Consider the following 13,051-nt stretch of genomic DNA (forward strand, 5'->3'; position numbering starts at 1 on the left):
TCTGTGAGTGAGTACATGTATACTATCACTAGTAGTCTAGTCTTCCAAACAATTACCCAGTAAACGACTTTCACGCCAAAGATATTGAATATATTGATGTTTTTTTTTACCAAAACAAAGCAAAGAGAAAGCCAAAAAATTTGTCACTTTATTCTGCCATTGTATAGAAATGTAATTGAACAATATAGTACCAGCTCTATTATGGGCTACCACCCGGCACCATTAAAGAAATAGCACAAAAACAAAAAATGCTGACATTTCGAGTCTGTAAGGTCACGTGACCTACAAGTATGTGAGTGGTCATCAGAACCTCACGAAGGTTGCAGAACGGACAGACGGACATTCAAACAGACCTGTTTTCTGTGCAAAAGTTTAGATGTTAGCGAAAGCAAATAGAATGACTGACGTCATGTGTGTGTAAGGTCACGTGACCTATGTGAGTGTCATCAGACCCTGATGAAGATTGCAGAACGGACAGACGAATGTTCGGACAGGCCTGTTTTGTTAGTAAAGCAAAGTTTTGGTGGTGATCTTAGAAGACTAACCACAGAGTGTGCGTAATGACGTGGTTCCTGTTGTTGACCCCATGTTGACCCCTAGAATGTCCTTGGGAACGTGATACTTATTGACGTGTTGGTAACCTTTAACCCCAGGTGACCCGTAGACTGGAGGTGATCGCCAGGTTCATGTCATTGAGGTCAGTCAACAGAAGAACCTGGAAAGAAAATAAGCTATAAGCCATTTCGGCTAAAGAAAGAAAACCTGAAGAAGGTCTTTCCAACGAAGAACGTAATGGTATGAATGAAATTAATATCTGGGTCTTTTCGGGCAGTTATTCGCCACTTATCCAATGCAATGCAATGTATTTCAATCTCTCTCTAACTTCAAAAGAAATGTTAAGTGGAACATACAACAACACATATTGATGTATCTGTATAAAATTTTCACCACAAAAAATAATGGCAGAAGGTCGGACGCCGAAAACTAAAATCAAAAGATTCTGAAGTCACTGGTTAGCTTACCTGGTTATCTCGATCGTACTGCACTCTGCTTGTGGCGACAGTCTGTAGCGGGCCACTCGAGGGACCTGCTCGGACCGTAGGCGTCCCTGTGCCGAGGGCGATCCCGTACACAGACACGGTGCCGTATCGGAGATCGGCCCAATGTCCGGCGGTCGGTCCGCCAAGAGGAACGTTCACAACTTCACACAGCAACTCGGTCTGTGTTTGAAAATAAGGTGTTTAATGAGTCAGACGTATTTTCACAATGTTTTGTTTAAAAACAAGGATTCAAGTTGGTATTCGAGCAGTTTTGAAAATGCTACATTTGTGGCATAGACTGAAATCCATAGGTTATGAAGGAAGCGTAACCAGAACTTACCGATGACGCGCTGAAGTTGACGAAAACGTAGTCTTGGCGTTCCACGGAATCTGTTTGTACAAATCATACAAAAAGTCAAGGAAATGTCAAAAGTAGGAAGTCCAGTTAAAAGACATAGACTGCATGAAGAGAGTGCAATAGATTCCCTTTTAAAAAATCCGCCATTCAATGGCTAGAATCAGTTAGCTTTACCGATAGATTCTCCGTCGTCCCAGAACAATGTCCCGGATGCTGCAGACGAGTCGTCCATGGCAACCAGCAGACCCATCGGGTTCTTCCGGCTGGGGGGAAAGAAAATTAATACTTGAAAATAGACTTGTTTTCATGAAGACACCTACCAATATACCCTTTCAATCAATTACTGAAGCAACTGGATGGACTTTGGTGAAACGATTCGGATAGCATCCATGCCTCCACTGCCGTTTGTCAGTGACCTTTTGCTACTCCTACTCTAACTATGACTTCACGTTCGACGTGTCGGCTAAGTCTTACTCATGATGAGTTTCTCTTGATTCCATTCAAACGAAATCACACAGTTTACCCGCTTTTTTATTAAACCTGAGACAAATACTCTTAAGCCCTATAGCTAGCAAACGGTGTGTAACTCATAGATGTGCCGTGCATTATGAACTACAGCGACTGCTACTATCTACTGTCATGTACGGGGACACACGTACCTGTACACTGTAGTGTTAGCAGGCTGCTGAGTCGGCAGAATTGTGCCACCTCGGACATGGACGTTGATCTTGTTCAGCGGTGCATCAAGGGTCACCGTCTGACCTCTGTACTCACCTTCGACCTCTTGACCCTGGTAAACGTTTGTTTAAGATTAAATGCTTTGTACTTATTCTGTACGTATACACAATGTTGGCGAACGAGTGCGTTACAAATAGGTATTTAGAAATCAAACAAATACATCACCACGCAACTTTTCATGCCAGTTGATTGGCATGTATTTGATTTTAAATTCCTACTTACCGTGAAATAGTCGTACCAGGGAGTGTCCGGAAAATACGCGTCCACAGTGGTGGTGTCCTGTAGATGATAGAAATAGGGCGTTGTTAGTCAGGATAGTTCAATGTATGTTTTATAGATTCCGAAACAACGACTACCGTATAATTGTCACAGTATGATAGTCAAAATACATTATTTGATCTACTCCAAAGGTAAAGGTTTCACTTGTGACTATTTCTACCAAAGATAAATAATAAACTCTGTCCTTTACTTATGACATTCAGTAGATATTCTGAAGGATTGACTTGGTCAAGTCCAATCAAAATAAGAAAGGTCTCCTACCGGAGTTAGTACAGGAGAGATGAGCAGCCCGCTTCCCCATAGGAACTGTTTGTCCACGTCCCACGTGTTGGAGTCGGTAGGGAACCTGGACAGAAAGTGGTAGATATACAGAAAAGATTAATTGGTGTCTTCATCATCTTAATTGGTGTCTTCATCATCTTAATTGTTGTCTTAGCGTCTGATGTCTTATGGTAATGAGGAAAACCAATGTTGTACCTGAGAAGAAACTCTCCAAGACCCCAGTCTTCATCATATTCACAGAAACAACCACCAAAATTGACATTGAATCGAAACATCTGACGGTTCCATGTAGAAGTGCCTACTTCAGTATTCAATAAGCACCAATATTGGTTGTTTGGGTAAACACCTATCTGTATCTATAACAAAAGGCGGTTTTGCTAAAAAAAAAGATAAAGATGCCAAGGTACTGAGAACTCACAATTTTATCATTGATTTCGATTATTGAATTTGAATATTTCGAGATGAAAGATGACGAAATGGAAAAGAAGACAATGTGATCGAACGTTTGGGAAAGATATTCAACAGCCGAAAGGGACCGGAGAAATAAGGGTGCTACGTATAAGAGCCTGCGCGTAAAAGTGAGTCTTACTCGTGTAGGAGTGGCCTGACGACCGTTGTCCCGGCAACGTGGGCGTGGTAGAACAGCGTGTACAGGTAGGGCAGCAGGGTGTAGCGCGTCATCATGACGTCACGGGAGGAGTCGATCATGTTCTGGCTGAACACAGCAGGGTCCTGGTCCTGGATTTGAAACAAGAAGAACTTTGAGATAACTCAGCTTGGTCTTGGAGTTGTTAGCCAAACACGCAATAAACTATGCATGTGGTCAATCGTACGTGATTTGTGTAAACTCAAACATACAAAATGTGACGTTAATGGTTCAACTGCAGACTATATCTAAAATTCATCGTCGACGGGGTCACGGACTAATGTAAAATACCACCAAGTATGTTCGGTATCTAAACACTAAAATCACTTTGTTACATATACGTCTTTGTGTGCCTTCAATGTAATTATGGAAACACGATTGTCATTAATCACATCGAGATTTGTACCTTGAAACTTAGTTTCTTTACACACACACACACACACACACACACACACACACTCACACAAACAAACATACAAATACACACACTCATACACACTGACACAACACAACACAACACGGACATATAAAGAAACAAGCAAAGAAACGTACAATGAAGTCGTTGTGGTTGTGGTTGCGTGAGTACGGGTAGAATGCGCCGAGCTGCATCCACCGCTGGCACAGCTGCTCCGTCGTGTCCAGGAGAAAACCGCAGATGTCGGCTCCGATCTGGAGTGAGGATGGTTAAAACATGCACTTATCAGTAGGGCAAAAGTGTATCTGTCTTCCTATCTAAAGGGTTGTATTGTAGATCAAGACATGAAAAAGGTGTTGTTTTTGGTCAATTTTGTACTTTAATAATAATGATAATAATGATAATAATAATAAGTTTATTGCAAGTTCTTGCCCGTAGGCTCATTGCAAGTACATGTAACATGGAAGGACGGACAGACAATTGGTAACAATATTGCATGTAGCTATTCTAGTCCAAATACTAAGACTAAATTCTATCTTATTTGGGTTTGACTTCTTTTTTTTCGAGACAGTGGAATATACCTTACCATGAATCTACCTTATCAAACTCTGAATGCGACTTTGGTGTGCCTTTAGAACATCTTGAAACATGCACACTTCCCACAGAAATAAAGATAAAGCACTGTGATGAACGTTAAAGGTTAATATGCAGTGATAGCATTTATTACGTCCCTTTGGCTAATATTGAAAAATTTTCCAACAACAACCTATGGAGCCTAGTAGAGACAAGAGTTAAGTTCTATTTTGCTTTAGACCTTATGAAGAGCGAAAGTCCCAATGAATGACTCAACTTCGAACGACACTTACGTATGGGATTCCGAACAGCCCGAACTCTAACATCCCTGTAAAAAGATAACAAAACGAGATTTTACAATACACAACAAGCACCCATCTGTTACCAACTTAGAGATCTATTCACATCATCATCATCATCATCACATCATCATCATCACATCATCATCATCATCAACAGCATCATCATCGCATTCATCACCACCACCATCATTATCTTTACCATCATGATGGCATCATCACCACCATCATCATCATCATCATCATCACCATCATTCTCATCATCATCATCATCATCATCATTTACCCGTGATGGACCACTCCATGTCCTCCCATGCAGACTTGTTATCCCCCAGCCAGTGTCCCGAGTACTGCCCCGTGCCCACGAAGTTAGCCCGGGTGATGATGATGCCCCGCTTATCAGGAAACACCCTCCTCATGGCACTGTGGATGGACAGTATTCATCTATTGTTTTGTATCAAGTAGGATTTCCGAAGAGGTGAGACCATCGAGAGACCGTTTATGATAATATAATCTTAATTTTCCCATTTTGTCGCGTACGTTTGTGTTATGTAAAATATGTATCGTGTGATGCATGGTGCATGCCATTGTAACGAAGAAAGATTTTTAAGAGAGAGATAACGTTGAGTGTCTACTTAATATTGTGACAGCTTTCTGTCAGTGTGCATTCAATCCATAGCAATGCAGGTTTGGCAAGTATCCAGCTATTATCTATCCTGAATTGAGATTTCACATTCAGATAACAATAATCTATCAATGATCTCAACAATAATTTTGGTCACTCATCCCATTACCAACATCAACATCGCTCAAGTCAAATTTTGCAGATTATGAATAAAAACAAAAAAGTTTTACTCACGAGTGAGTAGCTATGGCCATGCTGTGCCCGTACAGACTGTGCACGTCGTAGTGCCTGCCCCAGTACTGTAGCGTGTCCATACACAACGTTCGCTCGTACATCAGCTTGCCTTTGATCGCTGAAACACATATCACACGACACATGTACAGGTATTAACTGCATGTGCCCTTGTAATGTATGGTGCATCATACCAGTGATTAACTGCCCTTGTTACAGTCCAAATAAATCAAATCATATCAACATCTGATGTAGGTAACATTGGGTTGCAACGACGAAGGCATTATCATTATAAGAAAAAGAATCCCGTCTATGACGTCTATTGTGTATTTGAATTAGTTTAATTGTAGATTTGTTGTTTCGTGGATTATCATAAAACGCTCAAACAGAATCGAACGACTTGCAAAGTAGTGAAGAATACTTCATTTTGCATTCTATGCCACGGAAAAAGTGCGTTAACTTAGACGTAGATTAGGTGAATCAGAGCGTTCCTTACCTGGCACGTAAGGAGGATAGTTCCACCTGTCGTCTCCGCAGCCCGTCAGAGAACCGTTCTTAAACGTCTTCGGCTCGTTCATGTCCTGAAAACGTGTTTATGTCAGCAAGAAGTTCACTTGTATAAGTATACAGACATCTTGGAAAAAGTAAGATCAGTTCCAACACAAGAATTTTACGCGTTTTGACCAGTCCTGTTATCTTCTTCATGATGACTCAATTTAACCTTTTTCCTTTGTTTATATCATTTTTACGCTCATTATTACTAAAACATATATCAAACATTAATTAACAATATCTTGATTCAAGCCTTCCTTGAGGTCTATTTTTACGAGCATTCTTATGGTCATCACTTACATAGCCTCGGAGAATCCAGCTGTAAGATCAAGATCTGTCGAAGTCACTGGTTTGATATGATTTGGGAATTTTATTAGAATTGCAACAGCGTAATAGAAATGGGACACAGGCAGCTATTGCTGGTGTCGTGACCCACACATAATATACCGGTTTTTACTCTCGGGTGGGGTGAGGATTGTCGTATAAAGTGCCTTTATCCCAAGGGCACAAGATCGTTAGTTAAAGAATTCAAATTCAACGAACAGCCGTACTCACAATCCACAGTCCGTCGTAAGGAATGACGTTGTGGAAACTCTCGCAGTGATCGCCCCACCACTGCACCGTGCTTGGCTTGGTGAAGTCAGGGAATACTGTTGTCCCGGGCCAGACCTGGGAATAACAAACGACAGCTCTGCTCTTTTATGTCTAAAAAGGTTTTATGAAAATGATATCGTCTACGGTAAAGCAATACAATGTGAAACGGTCACAGTACTCGTTTACGTGTAATTTATAAAGAGATGGGTGTTGTGAGATTTTCTATAAACAATATCGACTCGGATCAAACTCGGGAATTAAGAAGAATGCTGCGCTCTTTTATTTAAGTTAAATTCTCCGATAGCAAAGTATTACTACTCAAAAAAAAGGAAAAGAAACTAACTTTTCTCTCTTTCTTTTTACCAGTTGAGCAATTTTGGATTGTTTTTAGAGTTGATAAAGGCGTACTGCATCTTTAAGCCTTATCTATTTATCTATTTGGAAAATGAAACATTGCCGAAGCGTGCAGAAACATAGGCGGTTCTTGGACCAATTATCCAACCTCTCCTATCAGGTCGGTTACTCCATCGGCGTTTTTGACGAAGACATCGTCCTGTACCCCAGACTCGTACGGGAGGTAGGGTGACCCGTCCCGACGGTTGGTGTTGCCGATGGCCGGGTCCTGTAGGGTGGCACAACCGTTAGTCCTCATTAGAACCCCGATGTCTCTTTTGCCTTGAAAAAGTGCCTACTAAAGTTCTATTCTCACCAAAATAATTATGTATTTCTGTCCTGCTGGCCATGAGCCTGAATCTTGGGCCAAATGGCCACTGTACTTGATTGATGATAAGTTCATCTAGACATAGATTAGAGGAATTATGCGAAAGTTGTTGTCTTTATTTTGTTGATTTGTTTGCTTGTTTGTTTGTGCCTTTATTTCAACTCGAAAAATGCACCAGGGCCGCTTTTCAAGGCGTTCCAGTTGAGAAGAATATCGAGGGTTCATTGGAAGTATTTCAAATTGCTTGCCTACTAAAGATCTATTCTCACCAAAATGATGATGTATTTCTGTCCATGATCATGAAGATTCTGCACGAGATCCGGCAGTCCCTGGAAGAGATCCGCGTCATAGGTGAAGTCTTTCGTGTCCTCCATATAGTCGATGTCGCCATACTGGACGTCCTGTATAGAAATATAATTCCTTCTTTATGCTTGTAGTATATTCACAAAATGTATAAGCTGTGAATTTTGAAGGTCAGATCTTCATGAAAAAAGAGATACATTCCAATCACGGTATCGCACCATTCCCGATATCTATTCGGGGTAAGATTTGAAGTAATATTAAGAATCGAAGAATTTGTATTTCGTAAATAGATAGCCGCGGCCATATTGGTTGATCACATAGATCCAAGATGGCGACCAATCACGTGATACGCTACATTGCTTACGTAAGGGATGCCTGTGTCCCGTGTCCGCTGCACCACACGCCGCAGCTTGTTGGTGTAGGTGTAGAGTTAGGTATGGGCCATGATGATGAGGGTTAGGTATGGGTCATGATGATGAGGGTTAGGTATGGGTTATTGAGAGAACGTTCGCTTACGTAAGGGATGCCTGTGTCGCGTGTCCGCTGGACCACCCGCCGCAGCTTGTTGATATCCGTGTAGTTCCACCTGCTCAGCTGGAACCCTAGAGCCCAGTACGCCGGCATGATGGACCGCCCGATCATCTGAGGCGACAAAGAGAGTGTTTATGTGTTTTTACACGATATATAGCTTACGTTCATTGGAAATGCATGCCCGATTGCTAATTGCAAGGACAAACAACACAAATGACAATGAAATTAAGGGCTACATCTAATGTCATGCTACATTTTAAACTGTACATGGTGCTAGTTTTGTTGGGTTTGACTTCTTCTTCTGAGGCAGGGAAATAATTTGTTGGTTCTTTGATTTTGATATTAGAATTGTTTTCTCATGGTCAGGAATTACATTATGTTTTGCATGTGTTGCTGTTGTCAATTGAAGTAGCGGCATGATGACATGGTGCTCTTAACCCGATCATGTTAACATTTGCTGATTGCTTTTTTATCTCCTCGCGTGATGTTGCCTTGACTTTCCAAAAGAAAAGAGATGTATATGTTTATTTGAATGTCCTGTAGTTGGACAATATTGTCTATATGTCATCTAAATGAATGAATAAATAGATATCTAAGTACTTTTTATAGCACACGCACTTATTTTCCCCAGTCAAATGCTTAAAGGAAAGGATGTCGTCAGTCCTACCTCCGTGTACTGCTGCACGACGTTTTCCGGGGAGGGTCCGAGGAACATGTAGAAGTCCAACACCCCGCCAATCACGCGGTACGTTACGGTTGGTATGGCAACCCTCTCCACGTCCAAGATGTCGTCACGGATCTGGGACTTGACTGTCGTCACAGGGGGCTGCAACGTTACCTCTGGGGAAGTAAAGACACGTTAGTTTATTATAATGTAATTGAACGTGCAAAGGTATAAAGACCGAAAGAAAGAAAGAGAGAGAGAGTGGGGTGACAGAGAGAAAGAGTAAGAGAGGGACAAGAGGAGTCACAGAGAGAGACAGAGAGGGTGACACATAGAAAGACAGAAAGAGACGAGAAGAGTGACAGAGAGAGAGAAAGAGATAGAGGCAGCAAAGAGAGCTAGAAAAAGGGAGCGCGTCAGAGGAAGAGAGAGAGAGAGAAAGAGAGAGAGAAAGAGAGAGAGGAGGGAAGGTGAGAGGAGAGAGAGGAGAGAGAAGAAAGAGGGAGAGAGAGAGAGAGATAGAGCTGATTACACCGAAAACACATTAGTTCGTAACATAACTATCGAGTCCTCACCCATTGCATTACTATTGAGGAGGAAGACTCCGTTCGCGTTGCCGTCTGAATCCTCCAGACACATGTAGAACGGGTGGTGCCCGTACAGGTTATCGAAGTTCTGCAAAGAGAATGGTAGAGATCGAGGACCTGTTTATCATAACATAGATATACGAATGTAGCATTTGATAATATGGCAGTACATGATACAGCGGTACTGAGTTTTGTTTTGATACCCAATAATATAAAAATACCTTATTCAAGAAGAGAATCAATGTTCACTGATTTGTTTTAGCTCGTCTGTCTGTCTGTCTGTGCGAGTGTGTATTTTTCTGCGATCCTCAATACACAAAATGCAGTGCTGCTATACATCCCGAATAATGGTAGTTTTGTCTTTGTGGCTGGAAGTGTTACAAAGCAATAAGGGTAAGGGGTGAGCCATCTCTGCAGATTTCCTCTGTTGCCCCTGTCTTTATCACATGCACAGTTAACTACAGGCCCACCCCTTTAGGAGATGCTCCTCTGCTGAAGATAGGCCATGTTTTCCAGTTGAGGTCGTGCCTGTAGCGCCTGTGGACGTGCTCCCCCAGTCCGTACAGGTTAGAACTGGCCAGCCGGGTGGACACAGACAGGAACTGGTCACCAAACGTCAGCTTACCCACGGAGGTGTCAAATCTGAAAACGTATTTCATAACAACATTTAAAACATCTTACTGTGAGGTAGTCGTGTTAAGAGCGCATAATGTTTGTTACGTTTTTAGCCAGAAGATTGAACAAAGTACACATCATCAAATATTAAATGTACTCCAGCAAATAGACACCACATTCCCCTTAAAACTTTACGTTTTAGTGCTGTTTTTTTAGAACAGTAGTTGGTTTACTAGTCTCATGCATGTTTCCATTCCACTGCCACAAGGAGATGTTTCGACTTACTTTGGAGTGCCTCCATAGATATTGTTTTCCTCCATGGAGTTATAACATATATTTGCTCATTAAGACATATCAAACATCATAGAACCATGACGTAATGACTGACATTGTTGCCCCGGTACTTCTCCTGGTGACCTTGAAGCTGAAGGGCCGGTGAGTGAAGGTGACGTCATACATGGGGTTGTCCGCCGCCTTCCCGGGTCTGGGGACCCGCAGGGCCGCCTCGGGCACCTCGTACCGCGCCTCGGCGGGGTCTAAGATCTGTGGAGAAGCACAGAGATAAGAACCTGCGGTTTAAGAACCTCGTACCGGGCCTCGGCAGGGTCTAAGATCTGTGGAGAGACATCAAGATAAGAACCTGTGGTTTAAGAACCTCGTACCGGGCCTCGGCAGGGTCTAAGATCTGTGGAGAAGTCGCAAGGTAAGAACCTGTGGTTTAAGTACCTCGTACCGGGCCTCGGCTCGGTCTAAGATCTGTGGAGAAGTCGCAAGGTAAGAACCTGTGGTTTAAGTACCTCGTACCGGGCCTCGGCAGGGTCTAAGATCTATGTAGGAGCACAGAGATAAGAACCTGTGGTTTAAGAACCTCGTACCGGGCCTTGGCAGGGTCTAAGATCTGTGGAGAAGCACAGAGATAAGAACCTGTGGTTTAAGAACCTCGTACCGGGCCTCGGCTGGGTCTAAGATCTGTGGAGAAGTCGCAAGATAAGAACCTGTGGTTTAAGTACCTCGTACCGGGCCTCGGCTGGGTCTAAGATCTGTGGAGAAGTCGCAAGGTAAGAACCTGTGGTTTAAGTACCTCGTACCGGGCCTCGGCAGGGTCTAAGATCTGTGGAGAAGCAAAGAGATAAGAACCTGCGGTTTAAGTACCTCGTACCGGGCCTCGGCTGGGTCTAAGATCTGTGGAGAAGCACAGAGATAAGAACCTGTGGTTTAAGTACCTCGTACCGGGCCTCGGCAGGGTCTAAGATCTGTGGAGAAGCACAGAGATAAGAACCTGTGGTTTAAGTACCTCGTACCGGGTCTCGGCAGGGTCTAAAATCTGTGGAGAAGCACAGAGATAAGAACCTGTGGTTTAAGAACCTCGTACCGGGCCTCGGCAGGGTCTAAATTCTGTGGAGAGACATCAAGATATTAGAACCTGCTGTTAAAGAACCACTTGGGGCATATCTTGTGAGTGACAATATTATTTGATGTTACGCATATGGTTTTCTAACTTTGAGACTTTTTGGAAACCTTTTATCCGGTCACGACAGGGTGCAAAGATCTGAGGTAGAAAAGCGACATCAAATTCAGAGGTCCTTGCATTTAACTAGTATTTTGTTTAGTCTGGTGATTAACTTTTATCTATGACTCAGTGTTTCCCATCGTCCAATGATATAGGCGAATCATGAAATCATTTTTAGAGATATTGGAAACCAAACGTATGGCTTGTACAACAACATTATTATAGCCGAAATGACCTCAGGAATAATCGTAGCCGAGATTTCCCTAGGCAGGCATATGTAACTTATTAAGTAAACAAATGGTTCACCCCGAATGTATAATCATGTTTCATTGGTAAATATCCAGGTGACGTATGTGTCATTATATCTAAGGTGGTGTGTAAATATATACGGAAGTCAACGTATCTTATAATGTCAATTTGTCCATATATCTTGCACATCTTTTTCATGAAGCTACGACGCTAGCCAGGTAACAGAAGGCTTTACAAACCTTAACGTGTAGTCTGTGATCTTCCTGCATTTCTACAACCACCTCAAGCGTGTCCACGTCGGCGCTGTACGGGGTGGGCGGGCTCTTCAGTCGGCGCAGCCTGGCCCTGTAGCCCGACGCGGTCTTCACCACCGCCCCGTCCACCTCGTAGCCGTGGTTCGTCGGGTAGAAGCAGCTTGGCGGGCCCTGAGTGGCCGCCGGGCTCCAGCAGCAGCCCCGCGCCTCGCACCGATCCCTCGCGGCCTTCCCCTCGGGGTGACAGTCGACCCTCTCCCGCTCGTCCATGGCGGGACACACGGGGTCGAGGCGGTCCGTCCTGGTCAGCACCACGGCGGTCGGCACGATTATAACCAGCAGAGCCGCCACCACGACACACGCCACGACCAGAACTACTCGCCATCGGAGGCTGCTAAACCCGCCCTTCTCCCTTCTAGGATCTTCTACCGGCTTCCCCGGAGAACTTTCTTCAGCAGGCATGGCTTGAGGATTGTCACAGCGTCTTCAGAAACTTAAAGATTTCCCCTTACTGCCTTCATCACACAAAGGTCGATGAGTCCTATGAGACGCCCACTCAACTAGTGCTAACCGGACGCTATATAGTTCATTAGGTCAGACCCAGGTCAGGTTACCGATAGTTTGGTTAATGATTAAGATTAGTTTGGTTAATGGTTAAGATTTACGTAAATGTAGTGGTTGCCCACACTGTGAATGGATGACTACATTCTTAACTAGAGTTCCACGACCTCATACCTTCGCCGACTGATGTTAGCCTTTTCGAGTGAATGCTTATCACTCAGTATGTAAATAAGCTCCTCGATTGCATGAATTTCAAGTGATCCTTTTCTCTATACAAAACACAGCATTAAAGTAAAATCTTAGAAAAGAGGGCCGTTGTAGCATTTCCTCATATATTATGTAAATGAGGCCATCATGATTTATGTCTGATAACGTCCACATTTGATTATCTCCCAAACGCCACAAGAATGAAATCCCATCATTT

The 13,051-nt window shown here is 43.2% G+C and overlaps 1 protein-coding gene and 1 long non-coding RNA gene across 2 annotated transcripts; both read right to left on the reverse strand.

Annotated features, from left to right (window-relative positions):
* Positions 1–527: 527 nt before the first annotated feature.
* LOC136422513 (sucrase-isomaltase, intestinal-like) lies at positions 528–12,528 on the reverse strand. The gene is made up of 23 exons (XM_066410284.1): positions 12,052–12,528; positions 11,348–11,377; positions 11,277–11,306; positions 10,907–10,951; positions 10,442–10,596; positions 9,909–10,080; positions 9,427–9,526; positions 8,855–9,036; positions 8,173–8,298; positions 7,623–7,754; positions 7,135–7,254; positions 6,703–6,707; positions 4,917–5,053; positions 4,625–4,659; positions 3,896–4,012; positions 3,287–3,435; positions 2,677–2,761; positions 2,359–2,415; positions 2,058–2,188; positions 1,573–1,661; positions 1,381–1,430; positions 1,023–1,220; positions 528–715 (listed from the first exon to the last, which is right to left on the reverse strand). Exons 1-23 carry the CDS (start codon positions 12,526–12,528, stop codon positions 644–646), a joined length of 2,694 nt encoding a protein of 897 aa, XP_066266381.1. The 3' UTR covers positions 528–643.
* Positions 5,496–6,695, reverse strand: LOC136422781 (uncharacterized). Its single transcript, XR_010753673.1, has 3 exons — positions 6,594–6,695; positions 5,983–6,067; positions 5,496–5,607 (listed from the first exon to the last, which is right to left on the reverse strand). It is a non-coding gene; the product is annotated as an uncharacterized lncRNA (long non-coding RNA).
* Positions 12,529–13,051: the final 523 nt, after the last annotated feature.

Source organism: Branchiostoma lanceolatum, chromosome 17 (assembly GCF_035083965.1).
Source record: "Branchiostoma lanceolatum isolate klBraLanc5 chromosome 17, klBraLanc5.hap2, whole genome shotgun sequence".
Taxonomy (NCBI): Eukaryota; Metazoa; Chordata; class Leptocardii; order Amphioxiformes; family Branchiostomatidae; genus Branchiostoma; species Branchiostoma lanceolatum.